General features: G+C 37.0%; 1 protein-coding gene across 14 annotated transcripts in view; it reads right to left on the reverse strand.

Annotated features, from left to right (window-relative positions):
• Positions 1-22,219, reverse strand: part of LOC134539511 (lariat debranching enzyme) — a 78,273-nt gene that overhangs the window by 26,777 nt on the left and 29,277 nt on the right. For 5 of the 14 annotated variants that reach the window (XM_063381597.1, XM_063381677.1, XM_063381687.1 and 2 more), the window contains 4 exons: positions 16,937-17,139; positions 14,710-15,001; positions 10,184-10,284; positions 1,415-1,544 (listed from right to left, as the gene is read on the reverse strand). In XM_063381597.1, coding sequence (XP_063237667.1) covers positions 1,415-1,544; positions 10,184-10,284; positions 14,710-15,001; positions 16,937-17,139 — 726 coding nt within the window. Of the gene's footprint in view, positions 1-1,414; positions 1,545-10,183; positions 10,285-14,709; positions 15,002-16,936; positions 17,157-20,808; positions 21,926-22,006 lie in introns of those variants that run through there. The other 9 variants (XM_063381658.1, XM_063381668.1, XM_063381614.1 and 6 more) reach the window with 5 other exon arrangements.

Below are 22,219 nucleotides of genomic sequence, written 5' to 3' on the forward strand. Positions count from 1 at the left end.
AAGATTTGCTATTTGAAACCCACAAAAATCTTGATTAACCTTTAGTTCAGTAATAATTTTCAAATTACACTATGTATTTGGCGACAAAATATGTTTTTAATAGACAGAAAACAGTATAGCGTCACTTCAAACTTAGGATATAGCCATACCTGAATAGAAGCCTTAGCCTTCGTGACGTCTGGCAAATATCGTGAATACTTTGTAAAATATATTTCACGAATGAAAATTATTACATCCAGACGTACGCCTACTCAGTCTCTGTCGTCGCACACGTTTCTACAAGACGTAGAAGGCCATAAAACGACAAAAATCACATTATTTTGCCGCCCACAAATGCGTCCGGTGACGCCATCGTCGATAGGCCTTATCTCACTCTTTGTTCCTTTCTCTGAATCAGCCAAACGCAGTTCAGAAAAATAGCGTCACTTCCATATTAGCCAATCAAATCATAACTTTCAAAATGCTAATTGTTGTATCTGGGCGTCCTAGCCGAGGCGACTGTTTATTTTCGTAGTTGCCATGGCAATGCATGAAAATAAACGCCGGTCAAGAGTACTACATATAAATGAACCAATATCGCACACGCAGTAGAGGCGGTGAAAAACGTAAACAAATAAAAAAAAACAATACTCTGTACTGTTGAATAAGTACAATACGTATAAATAAAACAGCTACATTAGCCATATAATTGGTAGTGTGAATATGACCAGATGTGACTAATATGTTCTACATTACCTGCTCTGGTCGTAACTATAGCAAATATTATTGGTTCATTGTGGACATTTGACCACACATTTAACCCAAGAAACACACTTTCATTTTCCAGAGTAAGGGAACAAGTTTTCTTTTCTTCTTCGTAAATAGTGCCTAGTTAAAGACCACTAATTTCTGTTCTGTTTGGAGGGATGTAAACTGAGCAAAACTGTTGCATAAGTTCCATAAACTGAGGATGTTTTGTGTCACTATGAAAATATGTATTTGTTGCAAATATGAAGCCAGCTACTTGCTGATCCAAATAATTTTTATGCATTGGTGTTAATCAAATCCATTAGTGTATTACTTTTAACATAATTGGAATTTTAATTTCAGAAGAATATTTGGCTGGGTACGATATTCAGATAGTTTCTTTAAATCTGAAGAAACATTAAAGACCAAATTTTTGTTGTTATTAGACAGGAATTAGACCTTTCATTAAAAAAAAATTAAGAAAGTCTATTTAAACCATGGGCCAACCCTATTTATAAACAAATTATTCTCATTCTCACGACCAATGACAAGAGCAAACACTTGAGGCAAAAATTAAGTAGTTGCACAGATTTTGAGACAAATTTTCTCAGAACTCATCACAGCGATGTCAGGTCACGTGCACACCAGTGAAGACCCAGATGGCGGGAGAAAGGGGAGGGGGACTCACCGGCGGGGAGTGACGGACCAGCGCAGCGAACTTGGTGTGCAAGTGCGCGGCAAACCAGTAGCACGGCTTCAAGTGGTGCAGCAGTTCCTCGCACGGCTTGCTGCCGAGGGAGCCGCTCTCCACCTCCTCCCTGCGCACACGTGACAGGCATCAGTCATCCCACAACTCCCGCCCGAGCTACGGCAGGGCAGCATGAACGACGCTGATGCTCGCATGAGCTGCCTGCCTGAGGCCACATTTCAATACCTCACAATGTGTTCAGTCTTGGAAATCACAGGACAAGTTTTACACATTCTTTATTAAAATATATTTTCACCATTGCAATATTTATAAAGCACTAGCAGAATCCGGCAGATGTTGTCCTGCCAGTGTTTATTTATTTACCTCTGTGTTACTAAAATGGATGGTTTGTGTGTAATCTAGAATCTATAAAGCGTTTTAGAGAAATCTGTAAAAATAAAAGATTTCTATAATTGATTAGATTCCATTATTTATATTGGTATAAATTCATGATAAATTACATCCATTTTTATTCATAATTGAAGTATTTGTCTCTGATCCGGTTAGTTTTACGGCGTGCCTCTCGCGCTTCAGATGTTTCAGCAGCTCTGCTGGCTGACAGTTGATCTTCCAATGTTCAATTTTTTGCATAGCATTTAAAGAATTTCCAATATTTCATTCATGTTTATTGACAAAAAAGACGTCCAAAGATAGTTTCGTTGGGGGTGATACAAATGTCATTTGCCTAAAAAAAATAATAATAATAATAATATTTATTCATAGTTGCAATATAAGGCATTGCCCGGGCTGAACACATGGTGACAGCACTATATGGCAATGTGTTAGACACAGAGAAATGTCACACAATTACTGCTTGTATGTCTATGACCTACAATTTTCAGTTTACCCATGGCCTTCGGTTGAATGGAATAGAAGTTGATGCGCTGCAGCGCCATCTAGTGGCGAGTTGTAACAAAATGGATATACATACCAACATTGAAGTTTATATATATATATATTTATATAGATTACGGCTATGTGAAGCTTAGACTAAGCAAATCAATTGAAGCTCGTTTGAATAATTGATTTGACTTTGCCAGGCAATTTGCTATTTGTTTTATTTGAAGCTTTGTTGTGATACAAAGCTTGGCGTCTGATGTGAAGTTTTGAGTTTGTTGCAAAGCTTTAAAACATTGAAAGCCTAAAATTCATTGATGAAAATATTTAGTTTTTTTTTTGTGTTGTATATGTTTTGCTAGAAACAGTTGGTTACTTAAAAAAAAAAGGCACTCTGTTTACTTTTATGAATGCTCAATATTATTATGCATGGTTACTTTATAATTTTTATTTAATGATCTTATACATACAGCCCAATTGGTTAATCGCTTAATCAGTTCAAATTACAAATGTTAACCAATTATTTTTTTAACTTCAATACTATATTTAGTACAATACGTGAAATACAGCTTTCCCAAAAACAATCTTAGCAATTTGACTTGACTTTGTGAATATTTTAAACATTCAATTTGATATTCTGTTCCTATCAAAAAACTAGTATTCGCACAGGCCTATAAAGCATACGTCTTTTACATTATTTTAACTATACATATCTGCCACCAGGCACCAGCATGCCGTGACAGGTCACTGTTAAAGCATAGAGTCAAAACTAGAATGATGTGAGTGCTTAGATTAATTCTTGATGTCACCTGTTGTTAGGTGCTACAAATTTAACCCATCACATAGGAACTTTAGATGGTTAAGGCAAAAAGTTGTAAAAATATTGTACCACATAAAACCACAGGCATCATCATTTTGATTTTCTATAAATCTTTTGTTCCAAACACAAAATTTAGCAGAGAAACAATGTTACAGTCACAAAAGTTGCATTGTTATTAGTTTGTCTCCAACACAGTAGCTGGATAACTTTACTGTGGTGCCAAATTATCCACCTGATGCTAAACAAAACATCACAGACTACTAAAGGGGCCAGTGCCTGCTTCCAACTTGCATAAATGCCTGGCAATTGGCCGAAAACTGAGTGAACTCCAAAAATACGTCTGCCACATTAGAGAAGCAAATCCTAGTCAAGCAGCAATGAGCCCAACACATACAGCATGGTGTATCACTACCTTCTCTAGAAAGAACCTACTGACTACAGCTGCACAAGCATTACCTCAGCCAATCAGCACTTTATATAACCAAATTTACCTTTATTATTTTTACCAAAACGGAGAAATTTAAAAGTGAAGGTCAAATTAAAATCGCAAACTTGTATCATGCCTTTGGAACAGCTTGAAAACTATAGGCTCTGTCTCTTTTAAGTGTCACTTACGCCACTTTAGCCCGCTTTTAATTAATGCCTTCTGAACTTACAATTACTTTAAAAACTACATGCACCACCAGTAACCTATATTACTTATGCCCCTTTAGTCCCAGGCTTCCTGAACCTATACACAGGCATGACAGATGAGAGATGCAGGGTATAGGAGAAGGTGCAAATGGAATTTGTCACTGGTTTCTTTCTGCTTTTATTCACTGTGGCTGCTGGGAAAAGCACTCCCTTCCCTTCTTATTTCACCCTTCCAGGCATCAGGTGACCACCAACCACTTTATATATCACCATATTCTTTACTTTCTGCTTTGAACTGCAGTCATGAAACACCATTTTTTTGTCCTATCTGCAGCTTGGTGTTTCAAAAGAGACCATGTCAATAACTCTACTGATGAAAGTGGCACTAAACAGGGTCTAGTAAATATGGAATCAATTTGATAATTAAGTGCTTTTTACTTTAACTGTGATTTCTAAATCCATACTCTATTTTTCATAAATTCATAGTCAAAAAGTTTGGGGCCGCATAATAGTCAAGGGTCCATTATTTTTGGAAATATAAATTTAATTTATTGTCGTACAACAATGAGTTTAACCTGATTGGTTGAAGAAAGTCAGGCAAGCCCGACTCTAATCTGAATACATGCACCCCAAAACAAAACATACCTCAGGTCGCCTGCCATCAACACATTTACCACTGAAGGCCATGATTTAACCGCTGGAATGAATACTTGGAAGTTAAAACTCTAACCATGAATCAGTTTTTAGTATTCAATCAATGAAAGCCAGAATTAAATATTAACCTAACCAAAATAACTAAAATATGTCAATTTCTTTGAAAGTGGGAGAAAAAATTACATAAATAAAGGGCCTTAAAAAAACCAAGACCCAAAATACAGAAGACTAGCGAATAACCAGCAACTTCACTTGTGGCAATTTCAGTATGCTGCTGATATTGCACCACTGTCGGAATTATTGTGAATAATTCCAATACTTTTAGCTAAAAAAAAAAAACACAATGAATATAAGATATATTTAAGATTTCATTCATAACAAAACTATATAAGGTTAAAATTTGTAATGTTGTAAAAAGTACCTCGAGAATCGACACAGTGTCCCACCTGATGCAGAGTCTACATGGATGGAATGGGGCTGACACTCAAGGAACCGGCTGCCCTATACGAGGGAGAATGCATGAGGGGAAATGGGATGGAGTGTGAATTGGTGTGGGAAATGGGAGTACCCAGAGAAAACCCATGGCATCATTCACCACATTTCCCACTTGAAAAATCCAGGTTCGACTATGCCAGGAATCGAACCCCGGTCGCCTAAGGGGAGAAGGGGAGGGGTGATTAATGTTCTAACCACTCGACCACCACACCTCTTACTGTTGTAAGAAGTAATTGCTATCGCACTAGGTTGCTGAATATTAAAGATGTTATGTGGTGGGCGCCACCACGTGGTTCGTGGGCACGTGGACCCGGCGAGACTCTTTCTCCTGGTCGTGACGTCGCCCGTGTGAGGCGAGACACGCAACCCTATTTACCTACGGTGGCCTAACACCCGCTCTCAGCGTCGGGTACGCTATCACCATGAAACAATTATCCCAAGTGGGCTCTAGGCGTCCCACACGCCATACACTCCTTAAGGACACACGTGGTTAGAATGAAAAGATGGAGACTTCAATGCGCCTGAGTTTTATTCACTCCTTCCTCTTACATATTTACTTATTAAGCGGTTAAAAAGCCAACGGCATGAATCAGCTTATAGGAGGGCCAGGTCACCTCGTGGCCTGGCCGACGATTCGCAACGCAGTCGATTTCAAAAGCCCGGCTGAGCAGAAAAAATATTTACGTTAAAGAGTCTTCCACCCGGAGTAGGCCTCGAAGCGGTTAAAAGCGGTTCAGAGAAATTACTACACGGCCGGATGCTAAAAGATCAGTTCTTACCAAGTATTGAAGGCGACGAGGTACAGCACGCGTCCGACTCCGGGCGGTTCCAAGATTAGACTGCCTGGCTAGGGGGTGTCATGGCGCCTCCTTCCGCTCCCATTACCGTGAGCTGTTCAATTTACGTTCTTACTTACAATGAAATATGAATAAACATTTAGTAAATCAGTATTAATTAAGTTACTGCCTCTGCTCCTTCCACCTAATTAACAAAGCTAAATAAAAGAATTACAATAATGAAAAGTTAATTTGGTAGTTCTCTTAGCGGTCGCTTGTGGCGCTGTAACGTCTGTTTAGAAAAATGGACCTGCAAACATACGACCCTTGGGAATTAAAAGATAAAATAAAGGTTGACAATTCTTATTTAATAATTAGGATTTACGGGGAAGCCGCACCGACTCTAATTACTGGCCTCTTGTATGGCCGCAACACACACACTCACCTACACACGCTCGCCGTCGGCGGGACGTTTGAAATAGAGGGTGCTGGTGGGAGGGAGGGGCGCTGCTGTGGACGGGTCACATCGGGCTTAGGAGGGGCGTAGCCCTGGACGACGTCATAAGATTAAATTTAAATATAGTTTAAACATAGTTTTATTTCATTAAAATGAATTGTTTTGTTAATTACTTGATTCTTTTCAAGCATATTGAAAAAATTACTTTATACAGCATAGTTTATTCTACCACTGTTGAAAAAATTACTATAAATTAAAAATTTATATTTTCTTTTTAGTTTATGAAACAATGAAAGCATGGTTTTTAGTTTTTAAAAAATACAATTTTTAATTTTTTCCTTTTTAATTCATTCTGAATCAAATTTTTTCTATTAATTCCTCGAAATGCACAAAAAAAATGTTCAATGTCCCAAAAATTTGGGAGGTAACTGACCCCCACCCCGCGAGGAGGTCTGATGATGCCCAAAGGCCTCGGAAGCACATCAAAATCAACTTAGATCAATTTTATCGACTTTAAAAAAATTGGGGGCACCCCGAATGGCTCCGGAACACTACAAATAAAAAGAAAAATGTATTTTGAAATTTTTGAAATTATGTAGCTTTTACCCCATGTTGAGGCAAGTCGACTTCGGGCAAATTACCCACCATGCCCCTTGCTCATGGCTGCACAAAAAGCATAGTTATTGTCTTTAGCTTGAAATTAGTGGCCTTTTTTCTACATAGTCACCGAAAAGCATTTTGTGTAATCCGGCAAATGAAAGCACATGCTGAACTTGAAGAGTGACCCAGATTTTTTAAAATTATTATTATAGAAAATGAAAATTAAGTTAAAAAGGGCCAGAACCCATCCCACAGAGAGGAGGGGGGAAAGGTGGTCCCACCAACATCCGACTTCGTAATTCACTTCAAAGAGCATCACAAAATCAATTTTCAGAGTCCTGAAATTTTCTGGGCCAATTGACACCCGATGTGCCCGAAGGCCTCGGAAGCACATCAAAATCAACTTACTTCTATTTTCTTGACTTTAAAAAAATTGGGGGGGGGGGGGGGGGGGGCAAAATACCTCCACTCGTGGAAAAGGGGGGGGGGGGGGGGAATCAAACTACAGGCACATTTTACACTGTGCCCCGACCTCTTGGATCAGAACACTCCAAATCGATAAAACCTTGATTTTTGAAATTTTCAAAATTTTGGGTGTTGACCTCTTGTCGGGGGAGGGGAGGGGAGAGGAGTCGACCACCGGCGAATTTCCCACCATGCCTCGGCCTCATAGTTACACAAAAAGCATGGTTATTGCACACAGCTTGAAAGTACAGTAGTAATTTTCTGCCCCTACGAATCTCCCACTCTCTCTCTTCAGGTTATAGTCATAATAGTATTGTATTGTCATACGGATTACATACACTTGGTAAGTTTCAAATAGATAAGACAATTAGAAGTAGGTTAAAATCAACTTTCAAGATTTGATTACATAGTCACTTACAAGTGACGCTAATAAAAGTGTGTTAAAAAGATATTGCCTCGTTTGTAATTCTTTATAGAACCAACAATTTTAAATATCTTATATGCCATGTTTGTTTCAACACAACCTATCTTTAATTTTTTTGACGTGATAACGTCTTATAAATCAATGAACGCTGGCTGCACGCACGAAAAAGCATGACTCATTGTCACGTTCCGCCTGACCCGAGCGTGCAAGAACCGGCCAACCATCGTGCGAGAAAATCTTCTATAATATCAAACAGGTTAAGGCAGGCTTTTTAAAAGCAGCAAATTAAATTTTTTTATTTATTTGTCCAATATCGTCATTTCAAATTAACAATTTATTGACTTTGATTTGATTTCAGTTTATTTCTATAACTACCGGTAATTGTTCGTGATTATATTTAAACAAATTATTTAGATTGAATTTGCAAAAACTGTAAATAATATTTGAAAATTAAAAAGTATGCAATTTTTCATCAATGTTTTCTTATGACGTTATCACGTAAAATTATCGTCCGTAAACCGACTTTACAGACAACCCCCTTTTTTTAGGCTGCTCTCAATTTCTAGAGATATATAATATGTACAAGTTTTTAAGTCTAATCATAAGCTTTTAAAGACAAAACATTTCATAAAAATTGGTCCAATAGTTTTTGCATGATGCACATCTTTCGTCGAAGCATTTGTATGCTGATAAAAACGACTGACTGTGTCAAGTGCCTCCATCATTGACGTTTTGGACGGAACAGATACGTCACTTGGTTAGTCGTCATTATTGTTATCATCTTCAGACGCAGCTTCGTTTTGATTAGAAGAGACGAGCTCAACAAGTTCCGTGTCGCATATAACTAGATGTAAACAACAATGCGCGTAGTGCCGTACACTGAAACTACACTGTACGCAACGCTTACGATGCAAGTGTGAGACGAGTTATGCTCATTTACGGGCTACAGTCGGCATGAATCCAAATAAGTAATGCTCGCAGCGGGGCCCTGTCACAGTGGGTTAACGACACTTGCTTTCGTCGCCGCGAGGCAAGCTATGCTTTTTTGGGGCCCCACCTTGTGCGGTGTTGCCAAGACGGCCACATCATGCGCGTTGTTTCATTTGCCGGACGCTTGTGCGAAGCTGTTTCTCATTTATTAAGGAAATTGTAGATGTTTTCTCATTGTTTTAGAAAAAAATTACAGGTGTGTAATGTATCGCTATAGCGAAAATGAGCCCACACTGCATTCGTTATATCCTAAATTTTTATACTACGCAGCATATGCAAAACTGACGGTGCCGATGGCAATTATCGTTATAGCAGACTTTACGTTATAGACCGTATTCGCTACAACGGACTTTCACTGTATTAGGGGTGAGCCGATCACCACATTTGCCGATCAGTCAGATGCCAGAAATGTGGTACCGATCATGCCGATTTTTTTCACCGATTAGTGCTTTTTTATGTTGGTTGTAAAATATGCTCCAAATTACATACTTGAAAAGTATTGCATAAAGATACAAACGTGATCACTGTTGGTAAAAAAAATATATGCACAATATATTTCACGGTCATGAAATGACATTAAATGTCTCGACAAATTTGTGGTGTTGAAGCCACGTGTCGAATTTCCACCATGTGAAATTTTGGCTTTGCAAAGGTTGTTTCTTGCATTCCCCTCATCACCTACAGCAACGGTAAAATGTTTCCAAACAAAGCTGCTTTCTTTGACATTTACAATCAAAATGCCATATTTAACTGGAAAATATAAACTCCAATTTTTAACTCTGACTTTCAAAACATAACAAAATGACTAAACGAAAAACATAATGAAAATACTGTTGCAAACACGCCAGACAGTCGAGGTCAACTATCGCAGTTTGTTACACAATCGATTAGTAATGATCACATGACTTATTAAATGGTTTGGTGTGCTTTTGTTTACTCTTTTTTAACAAACGTACTTTTCATGAATACGTTTATTTTTTAAGAATAACTTTACTTAATTTTTTTCTGCAGAAAAGATTAAAACACGTAAGTAACGTAAATGTTACTTAAAAACGTCAAGCAACAGTTCTGAAGCAAAAAAAAAATGTTGGCACTTTTGTGTTACGTAAAGAGATTTTTTTTTGTCTTCAGAAAGCGGTAATCGGCTTAAAGGATCGGCATGCATGAAGCCGATCATGCAAATGACAAAATGACCAAAATCGGCCAATCTTAATAATCCGCAATCGGCATCAGCTCACCCCTAATATATATAGATTAGATTAATATATCCAAAGGCTTTCAATGACTTGAGCGTTAATCATATCATTATGTTATGTTATGCTTTTGACCAAACTGCAAACTAGATACATATATATATATACTTGGGATAGTAGAAGCGTTCAAAGTATATTATGTTAAATCATGATTATTAGATTTGAAAGATATTGAGAACCTAAAAGAGCACACAAACATTATTGACACCAGCAAGATACCAGGAAAGATACATAACTAAAATTATTTATGACACACTGGCACAGAGGAGTGTTGCAAGTAAAATATAAAGTTTGAAGCATCTCACCTGAAGAAGGGCTTGTGGCGAAGCAACTGGTTTACGTCTCCATGGTGGTACACCCCCCGTGGCCAGTCATGTGACAGGAAGATATCCACTGGAGTCTGGACCTGTTTAACACACCACTCATCTCGGTGGCCGGCAGAGCACACAGCCACTGCATGTAACTCTATGGCTGGACACATATTGCTGCCACTCGCTGAGCACTTGGAATCTTGTGTCATGGCAAGAGATTCATCTTTGTTTAGAGGAAAAAAGATTTACTAACTTGCAAGCATGGAACTTTTTCAGAATAATGCTATATTTTGCATTTATGGATTTAATATCTGAAACTTACTCTTAATTTCCTAATAATTCAGCATGTAACGCCCCTCGTGCCTCAAAATTAAATTATTTTAATTTAATAAGAAAAAAAACTTGGAAACTGCTGGGCAATATATTAAGAAGAATAAAGTTATTTACCAGAGGGGGCACGAGGTGGTGAACAAGACAAATTTAGACTATCTGCACACAAGCAATTTGGGAGCTAGTGGATCGTTAAATAGAATAAGGTATATAATAAATAAACACTACATAAGTAGCTTGGTCTATAGGTTCCCTGTTTTATTTAGAATGGTAAATTAAATCTTTTTTTATTTGTTTTGGTATTACAATTAAATATATTAACACATAACAATTAGGAGGGCCGGCCCGATATTATTAATAACACGTTATGTTATATTAATTGCACATCATCACAGAAACAAAAAAAAAATTGAAATATTCCACCCTATTAGATCCTTTGGTTGATTACAAAGATAATATTCTCATTGATTTTACATATTATAAAGGTAATTTCTATACTTTATAGAAACCAGTTTATTTATTTTATTCACGCTTAACATTTTCATCAGTTTAATTATGGTTCGTTTATTCTATGCAATTGTGTGTGATTTGAATAGTATTTTGCTTTGTCTATGATTATGATTTTATCTTTGGTCATAAATTTAAAAATTATTTGTTTTTTTATTTTCTCTGCATTTTGTCAAAATTGAGAGAATCGCGGTGGTTATTAACAAGACAAAAGAAAAAGGTGCTTTAGAATGTTCGGCCGTAATCACGTTTTAAGTTGGATTCTACGAATAGCTACTACGAGAAATATGAACATTTAAAATAAGTCAAGCTGAATTACTGAAAATTGAAGAAGATTTATAGATATTTGTAAGGAATTAATTGGATTTAGATAAAATAATTTACAAAGAATTACCATATACCGTCAACGAGAGCTGATCCATTATCGACGTGTATAAAAGACCGTACCATGAATAAGTAATGTTGAAGGATAATCGCAAATTGACCTGCTAAAGACTAATATAAAAATTCAATGAAGAGTTGAAGCTCGAGTCTACTTCTGTACTACTGTCCTGCTAAACCATGACTGACTGAAGGAAGGTGGAGGAACATTTCCAATCGACGATGAAGATTCCAGAGAAGGACGATCCGTGAGCCAATCCGAATACCAGCCCCAGGAGACCGTTCGAGAGCAGTGCCCAGACGACTACTTCTACCAGGTCCTAGAGTGATGGATGTCCTTGTCCGCTGATCGCGCTGTGCGGTGATCACCGAGGATGGCCTCTTTTCCTTGATGTGTTTGCTGAAACCGAGGTTGGTTCGTACCAGTCCCGTCCCGTCGCTGTAGAAACTTTCGTCGTTTACTTTCAAGAGTTCTATCCACATTAAAAACAAAAACATTATTTCTTCAAAGATACTTAAAGCATAGAAAGTTTAAACAAAAATTGTAACGACTATTCTTCATACATGTTAACTTGGTTAATTTAATTATCAGATATTTTACCGGGATCCCAGTATTACATAGTTTTAGACATATTACATGATTGGAATTCATTTTGGAGTCTGAAACTATTGATTAAGACGCTTACTCTGGTGTATTATTTGTTTTCACTGAAACCCAGAGGTTCGCTCACCGACTGATCACTAAACGGCACACACTCATAATACATACATAATTTATTTTGGTTCGTTGTAACTTTCAACAGGAGTTGAACTTTAAAGTAGAGACAATATTAATTTATTTTAACCTGAAGTAATTGATTTGCATCTTTGCATAAATATTAATTTTTGCAACTTGATTATGACTTTGCACTTAGATTGATGAGGAACAAAACCCCTGTAAGAATTCCAATCATCTGAGATTAGCAAATAATTTTAATTATACCATAGTGTGATTTTATTAATTCTGTGGATCAAATATGTGATATGAATGTTATGTCAACGATACAAAGACACTTAAAGAATACACTGTCATTTGTCACCGATACCACATACTTTTATTTACCACGGATAAAATAGTTACACTAAGGAGTATTTTCAGTTTGAATTTGAGTAAGGCTAAGTTACATTATTCAATTCATTCATTCTGGGCCGGACACCACAGATGTTAGGAAATATACAATTAATAATCCATAATTTCCGTCTGAAACATTAGTGGGTACCGCCCAATATTCTCGTCGATTAAGTTCTTAAGTCACTGGTCGCTGGTATGCAATTTATTCACTTAGTTCATTGTATGTAAGGGGGAAATATATTTTTAATATCACCCGGGTCTTCAAAGGATGACGTCAGGCCGGGAGGAAAGCTCTTCTTAGGGGGAAAAGCAGCTGGAGGTTCTGCACAACATGATGGGTGTAATTTCGGCACCCAACTGTTGGACCCTGTCTGAAACACAAGCCAAATTCCAAACGAATTAGACCTGCTTCCAGACAGTCAAACACAGTCGGCGTAAAGGCCAACAAACGGGAATTCGGGGAGGAAAAAGATTGAATTAACTCACCAAACAGGGTGTAGCTCCAGGGCTCAAGAGATGTCTCGCGCCAACATCCAAATGGCGCGGACCGAGAATAGCGCGGATGACGCAACTGAAATCATCGATAAGTGAAATAAAAAAATTAATTAAAAATTTTAACTAAGACATGACTTGTTCTAAATGTTCCTACTGACTGGCTACTGAATTTTTGCTGGGATCACATCCCTTAAGACAGATGACTACATTCTTGATTCGAACGAGTACGTCGTTGCCGAAGACCAGCCTCTTAACACAGAGGACGCAGAGAAGACGCGGTAAGTAGCCGAAGTCAGAGTCCCAAGTGCGGCGATGGCGGACAAAGCACCTAATTAAAACGGGCGTTAGGCCCTAAGGGAAAAGGAGGGGGAAGGTTCGGCTTTGCGAAGGCATCCGGAGGTGACAGAGCGGTCGTAAGCACGACTTCAGTTGTTCGCGCCGAAGAGCGACTGCTGCGGTCTCTACCGGCAGGTACAGAAAGCAACATACAATCGACTATTACAGGCTGCGAGGAGGAAGCATAGGGCCTTATGGCGTAGCTGGTGGTGCACTCTGGTTGCCTAAAGGGGACATAAAGGGGGGAGTTAACAAGATCGCCCACAGGTCCACGAGCTGGCGCCAAGAGAAGACGTTACAGTTTCTGCCGCTAGATGTCGTGGGGGGGCTCTTTAGGGCAAGGGAGAAAGTCCTTGGAGTAGGCCATCGTCTTGGCGAGTTCACGTACGGTCAATGATCCAGGGTAGAATTCTGCGAACCAGAGGGGTGGAGAGAGAGGGGAGGGTGGACAGAAAAGCGCAGAGATGGCTGGGAACGAGCGTCTACGGGAGACTTGTTTGTGCCGAGACTAGCTAGTCCCAGCAGGCCTCTAAGAAATATAGCTTGCAGGCCAGAAGCTGCTCTATGCAATTTTAGTCATGAAGGGAAGTAATGTTACAAACCTGGGACGTGACTGCAGGCAAGAGAAATTTCAACCGGGCTGCTAACGTCCACACTAGACTAGCAAAATATCAGATAGGTTCCTGAGAAAGGTGCTTCGAGCCACTAGCACAAAGTTTAACTTTGTAGGATACACCAGCCTAACAAAGTGTAAATCATCCTTTTGTAACTAATTATAGAGAAAAATAAAATTTCCAAAAATAATTTTAAGATTATAATAACAAATTCAAAAAAACGTGTCGAAATTCCTAATTTCCGGCACAAGCATGTATTTATTTTCTTATCGAACGTAAGCCCCTGGTGACTTAATGCACCAGTGAGGGACTTAAGTTTTGCTATGATCATATGTCTATTATTTCATTCGATAGCTTATAGGTAATGTGCAACCTTTTACTAAAGATATTACTTAGGTTTCAAATATGTAACTACTTATGGAGGAATCAAGGCAAATTACAGGAAATGTGACAGAATTAAGTAAATTTAATAAATATGCACATCCTGAAAAATTTTGTGTTTTTTGTTAATGTTTTCTTTTCCGTATTTTTGAATTGGTACATTAATGAAAAGAGATCTATCCATTAGTATTTTCACAATGAACGGACCCTGACTTCAATCGGCCCGCCACCCCAACAAGGCCAGAAGGATCAACGAAGCTCCTTTGGATAAGGCTGTTGGGATTAACTACTCTTTGTGGAGCAGCTTTTGTAGAGTGGTGACAACGGTCTGTCCTCTGCCTGGGCGGGTAACCGAGGCACAGCACCTGCTTGAGACGGAACACCTCCAGGTGTCGGACGTGGTAGGCACTGCGCTTGGAGTCCTCCGAGTACGGCGGCCGCTCGAAGTGGCCCTTCATGTAGTCGTGGCCCTTGAAGATGCCGGAAAGGCCGGCGATGCGCAGCCCGCCCACACGCACAATGCCCGCGTAGCCCAGGTAGTAGATGCGCGGCGCTACCCAGCCGCCGTACGCCAGCTCCTGCAGGTGGTTGGATGCCTCGTGGTTTCCGCCGACGAAGAGCGTCAGCACCGGAGCCACCTTCTCCCCGGAGTAGTACCTGCGCAAACATTCTTACCAACTGTTCTACACTTTCACACCATCAACAGGGATCAATTGTGAAGGTTAAAACACATTACCTACTAATCACAGAAATCACTAAAATTTATGGAATAATGATTAGTAAATGATAAGATACATTCAGTTTCTCATATATATATATATATATATATATATATATATATATATATATATATATATATATATATATATATATATATATATATATATATATATATATTTTTATATATAATTCAGTCCGGTGGATCTGGCACCCCCTTTCGAAAATATTTGTGTAGTGATGTTTAACAAATCAAACACTATTGATACATATTGCTGGAATTTTGTACAACAATTACAAGTTAACTGCAACGCTTATTTAAAAACCATTGCTAGTTGGTAAAGTAAGGTGTGGATATACCAAGATTTTAATGTCCGTAATATAGGTCAGTAAATTTACATATATGTACGCCGCATATGTAGTGCTTTTAATTTTAAACCTGTCAGAATATATTTACAATTACATTTCATTGCTCGAAAAGATTTCAACCACCACAAACATAAAATTATATCTTTTTCCCATCGTTCAAACTTTGGATGAACATAAAAAAAATTGTACGTCATACACAAATATAAATTGTAGGAAAATCCTGATAAAAAAAAAACTTTTATTCTGTTCATGTTTGCGTGTTCAAACATAACCAATGATTCTACTCCTGCCCATAATTATCTCTGTTAAACTTCACCATGCTAGTAGCTGATCAAACTCTGACACACAGATTCATTATTTGCAGAAACTGGAGTTTCAAATTACTGGTAAAATGCACTGACTGGCACAATTAGCTTGTGCATGTCTCTGTAGAGTTTAATTTAGAAAAAAATTTATGTGTTCCTTACAGTGCAATGAAAGTGTACAGTTGGTAACTTGAGATATAAATATTTTCGAGAAAGAATAAGTTTTAGTGACTACTAACTCACAAAAAAGGTGAATACAAGGGACAGGGAGCTAGTTGTTCATCTTACAATGGCAAAGGATATAGACACTTATCTACTGACTCACTACAATGCAAAATACAGGAGGCAGCAACGAAGAAAAGTTAATTTTAGCCCTTGCATGGATAATGTAACAACATGTTTTTTCAGTAATTTGTTAGCCTCTAATCCAACTACTGAGTGGAATTCATGTTTTCACATGAGACACTTTGTCAAAAGTTTTATATTTATAAATATCATGTAATACATTGTGATAAAAGATCTCGTGGTTATTCACTTTGACTTAAGACTTGCTTGCATTACAGCACTTTGTAAGGTTCTATATTTATTGTTACTTACATACCAGTAGGTAATTTTAATGGAATGGGATAGGCACAAAGCAAGCTTTGAATATATATACTGTATAGAAGTCACGAGTGGATAGGATTTCCTCTACGTTTTTCAGGAGCGTATGATGAGCAGCTTGGGAACTTCACCGCTGCAGGGCGCTGCCGTAACGCCCTGTATCGTCTTAGGTTTTTATTTACACGTTAGAGCGCAGCACTGTCGCCCGCTGTCTTTCCCCCGCTCAACATTCACTGCAGCTCAAGGTCGTTCAACGGGAGGGGGAAGGGGTGTTTGACGAGTTCGACACTTGTCCGCTAGGGACCACCACAAGTCGATGCCCTAGAGATGGTGGCAATTGCGGCGGTGAATTAACCAACTACCTCAAACCGTATTAGAAATTTTAACCTGGGCTGGCGACTTCTATACAGTATATATATTCAAAGATGCAAGTCTCGCTCCATACACTATGGCTGTCTGGAATCCATCCCCGCTTCCCCCACGATGAGCATATTTTAATTTCCTCAGGTGGGAAGCATTGTAAAGTTTAATGGGTTGTTTCTTGATACCCTCGTTTCCCTGGCGTCACACTCTTGAACTGCGGCCACCTAGTACCTACTTGTAAAAGGAGCACATGCGGCGGTACTTGGGCGGCACGGCCATGCACTGGAGGTCTGCGGCGTTGCGCGTGGCCTGGAAGTCCCCGCAGCAGATCAGCAGGTCCAGCTTCACGCCCCGCTGCTCCTGCAGGTAGCGCACCGCCTCGTAGATCCTGTCCAGCTCCCCGTGGGCACAGCCCTCCACAGCCACCTTCATGGCGACCTGCAACTGACGACCCTCTGCTCACATCGCGTGTTGCCCCAGCTCTAGTTCTCGGGTGGTCGGACAGCTGGTGCCTACCGTTAACTCATTGCAGTAGGGAATTCAGTTTTACTCACGTTTGTGGTCAAGAAGGTAAAAGTTAGGTGGAACGCTCGCTAATTGTTCCTTATTGTGTACGCAGTTGTTTTTAAACATAAAATATTATAATTGAGACATGAATTGGGGGTAAATATGTAGTTGGGCGGTATTTGCGAAAAAAATTGTTAAAAATCCGAAAATACCTTTATTGTATGCTCTTCAACTTCCTCTTTTCATTAAAAGTGGCGGAGGTAAGAAATTCCAAATACTTTAGGAGATATCAAATTTTTAAATTTCATCATATGTAGTTCAGCGGTATTTGCAAAAAAAAATGTCAAAAATCCGAAAATACCTTTATTATATGGTCTTCAACTTCCTCTTTTCATTAAAAGTGGCGGAGATAAGAAATTCCAAATACTTTACGAGATATCAAATTTTTTAATTTTGCAATACAAGACCTCTGCAACCATTCGGCCGGGGCCATTTTTGTTATTTTGCTGTGTGTTCGTGAATGCGTAATTAATAAAATGGTTGATTAGGTCAGGTCAGTTACATTATTAATACTTTCAAACTAAGGTGATATTAAAAATAATGTGAATTAATTTTAATTATTCTTTAGTTTTAAATTATTTATAGTTTAACTGACCTGACCTAACCAACCGTGACAAAGGATGGACAGTAATAATGTGAATTAATTTTAATTATTCTTTAGTTTTAAATTATTTATAGTTTAACTGACCTGACCTAACCAACCGTGACAAAGGATGGACAGTAGGAACTCACGTAATTTTATTTTTTACTTATTACTTGCGCAACAATATTCAAATAAGAAATGAGACTTTAAAATTAGAAACGTTAAAAACTCACCTAAGTTGGAGGCGGTAATTAAACACAGTTTTAAAAAATAAATGAACTAAATAATCACGTATTAGTTCATTTTAATTCTGACCTATCACGAACAATCACGTGACATCATTATCCAATAAAAAAATAGATACTCGTACATAAACAAGAAACAATGGTGCACGCACGCCACAGGAATGCGCTGGTATTGTGCTGAAATTTAAAAATTCGTTATCTCCTAAAGTATTTGGAATTTCTTACCTCCGCCACTTTTAATGAAAAGAGGAAGTTGAAGAGCATATAATAAAAGGTATTTTCGGATTTTTAACATTTTTTTTTTTGCAAATACCGCCCAACTGCATACTACTTTGAGGAAAATTGTTTTTGGGAGAAATTGTTCCATATAACGGTTCCAACTGTGTTTTATATTTAAAAGATAAATTAATATATGCAGTTAAATGTGTTTGTGATGCAAAACTAAGATATAACAAAAATATAATTAATTCAAAAAATATTAATTATAAAACTTTTATATAAACTGGATATGCAATAAGTAAAAGTTACCAGTGGAAAACCTTTCTACTGGAGGAGGATCCACTAATGATTGGAAAATCATATAATTAACCCTTAACTAGTGATGTGCAGCTTTGTAACACAAACAATGTTGTTGGGTCCCTGGGGGCCCAATTTAAAAAAAATCCTAAATAATATTACTTTATTTTAAAAAATTGCAGTTGCATCTCTCAAATATTCTCCACATTCTTAGGGTTACAAAAAATACAATTGGGTAATTTTTAATTTATGTACACATTAGCAAAACATATTTTTACTGACCATCATATGAAAAGTTAATGAATTGTTAAGCTAACTATTTATTTGTGCTAATATAATAATTAGTTGGGCTATACTCGATAGATTCACAATTTGTAGTATGAGAAAGTACTTAAAATCTAAATTTGAGTAAAATTTGTAAACTAATAAATTTCGACTATATATAACTAATGTTTTTTTTTCAGCCAAAAAAATTAGATATCACAATTTCCAGTCAAGCCTTAAATTATTTATTGCGTGCAAATTAATTTTAATGACCGAAATATGTTATAATAAAAGATTATGAACAATAAAAATCAGTTAATAAATAAAGTTACAGTCACAGTAAATAAAAACAATAAAAAAAACTGAATTGGTATGTGCTCTGTTCATAATTGAAATGTACGTACACCTTTATGTTTGTTCAAATAAACATTCCTGAGTAATAACAAAATAGGCAGTATTTATGTGGCAGAAGTGTTGTTGATTCACAAATAAATTTCTTGAAAAGGCTGGAAATATGTGATGCCAATAAACACAGTATCGTTATCTTTCAAAACACAATTGGGTAAGGAAAGAAGAAGATACTACAGTTCTTGAACAATGCTAGAAGCAAAGAAATATAATGTTTCAGCCTATTCATCACCAGAATCTTCTCCACAGCTTGGGCAGACCTTCTTGGTGCACTGAAGACAAACTGGACTTCTACACGATGCACAAATATATGTTGTTTTCTTTCTCTTAGAAGCAGGGCAAGACTGACATCTTTTCCGATTTTCTCGTGACAAGTCTCTCTTCTCTTTGGCTTTGTTCTGGTAGTGCAGTTCCAAGAGTACTCCCTATTGCTTGCCTCAGTGAACGAGGTAGCCGAGTATTCACAACTCAAAAGTTTCAGGTAGGGCTCAATTAGCTGTTTTGCTAATGCTTTCATGAAGTCCGCTCTTTCCATTACCTTTCTCTTCTTGTAGGATTGGTTAAGAATAAATCCATTGATAGCATTAATATCAAGTAGGGATGGGACGAATCCACATTTTGGTCGAATCCGAATCCTTGTTCGAATCCTCAGTGTTTGTCATCGAATCTCGAATCCCAGTCCCACACTAAACTTCACATGTTATTAAAAAAAATCACACATTTATTTTAAAAAATTACATAGGCCTATGTATTAAAAAAAAATCACATGTGTATTTATAAAATTATAAAATAAGTGCATAGTGTATACACCTGATATAAAATAGAGACAAATAACCTCAAAAACCACACACGTAAGTTTGCATCTGTCTAATTCTCTGTTAAATTAATCCTACCTATGTTTTCAATAAAATACATTTGTATAACAGACACCATTTAAAAAAATTTACGTTTTTTTCTGTAATGTTATATTATTGAAGGTTGGAAATGATCGAGTAGGGTAAATATGTATTGTACGGATTAGCGCCAAAAAAAATCGTACAAATATGAAATAACTTTCATTAAATGCTCTTTAACGTCCTCTTTTCAGAACCGCCTGCGGAGATTAAAAATTCCAATTACTTTTGGAGATATCGCCGTTCTTATTTTGCAATACAAGCCCTATGTAATCATTCAACAGACGCCATTTTATATTTTGCCGTGTGTGCGTGAATGCATAAATAACAGAAATTTTCCATTATGTAAGGTTAGTTACATGATAAATACTTCAAAATAAACGGAAATTAAAAATAATATCAATTAATTTTACTTGTATAGTTTTAAGTATTTATAATGTAACTGACCTGACCTAACAAAACGGGACAAAGGTAGATTAGGTCAGGTCAGCTACAGTATAAATACTTTGAAACTGAACGGACATTAAAAATAATAAAAATTAATTTTAATGGTTGTTTAGTTTTAAAGTATTTATAATGTAGCTGACCTGACCTAACAAACCGGGAAAAAGGATGAACAGTAGGAACTCACGTAATTTTCTTTTTACGTGATGTAGTCGTTCAACTACGTCGCGAAAAAAAAAAAAAAAAAAATCATACTTGTAAACAAGCAACAATGGGAACGCGGGAAGCCTACGATTCACTCATCCTTCTGGACATACCCGAATACTCACGTTGGCAAGCCTTCTTTCAACAGACGAGAGGCAAACGCCCGATCGTGCATCTTCGGTTTTTTTTGTTTATTGTAAATAAATATGCAACTCATGAAAACTAATGGTCAATTAGGTTATGTTAGCTACATTATAAATACTTGAAAACATTGTGGATGGTTGATTTGGTTAGGATAGCTACATTAAAAATACTGTGAAATCATGTAAACTGTTTCTTAGCGCTGGATAGCTACATATTAAAAAGATATTGGCTAAGCAACCATAAAATGATTTTACAGTTTTTTTAATGTAGCTATACTTACCTAATATAACCAATCATCCACAATGTTTTAAAGTATTTTAATTACTTCTTGCTAATTTTAAGAAAAGAAGGCTTGCCAACGTGAGTATTCGGGTATGTCCAGAAGGACGTGTGAATCGTAGGTTTCCCGCTGAGGGACGCATCAGTGCACAACATGAAAATTAAAAAATTCCATATCTCCTAAAGTATTTGGAATTTCTGATCTCCGCCGGGTTTAATGAAAAGAGGAAGTTAAAGAGCACAGAATAAAGGTATTTTCGGATTTTTAAATTTTTTTTTTAAAAAAATCACCAAAAAATGAATATTAAAAAATTCCATATCTCCAAAAGTAATTGGAATTTTTTATCTCCGCAGGCGGTTCTGAAAAGAGGACGTAAGATAGCATATAATTAAAGTTATTTCATATTTGTACGATTTTTTTTGGCGCTAATCCGTACAATACATATTTACCCAGTTTAGGTATACAATTTTCTAGAGCTGGACGAACCTCAGTTCTCTGGTTTCGAACCGAGCCGAACCAAACCTCATACATAAATGTTTTGAATTAAAATGAACCGACCACCAGAATTTTGGTCTTTAACTGAATGGTGAGAAAGAAAAGTTCTCCAGCTATATGTAAAATTAAAACATTATATAGCTTAGCTTTATTAAATTGCAAAACATGTTATAAGTAAAGTTTATGCAATAAATAAATAATGAAGGAAATAAAGCAGTTTAGAGAAAATAATTTTGCATTTACTTTCTTTATATATACATACTTTTAATTCATGAAGAAGTTCCATCTAAATTTCATTAAGAGTATCTTCCTTTTTCAGTGTACACTAACCTTCATTAAAAAAAATATAATATTATTATAAAGATGACCAACATTCAGCACAATGCCACATAACATATTTTTGTGGTAGACATAACCTAACATTTTTAATAAGTAAAACTTTTTAATAGGACATTAAAAAAAGTCGAATGTGAAT

This window comes from Bacillus rossius, chromosome 1, assembly GCF_032445375.1.
Source record: "Bacillus rossius redtenbacheri isolate Brsri chromosome 1, Brsri_v3, whole genome shotgun sequence".
Classification (NCBI taxonomy): domain Eukaryota; kingdom Metazoa; phylum Arthropoda; class Insecta; order Phasmatodea; family Bacillidae; genus Bacillus; species Bacillus rossius.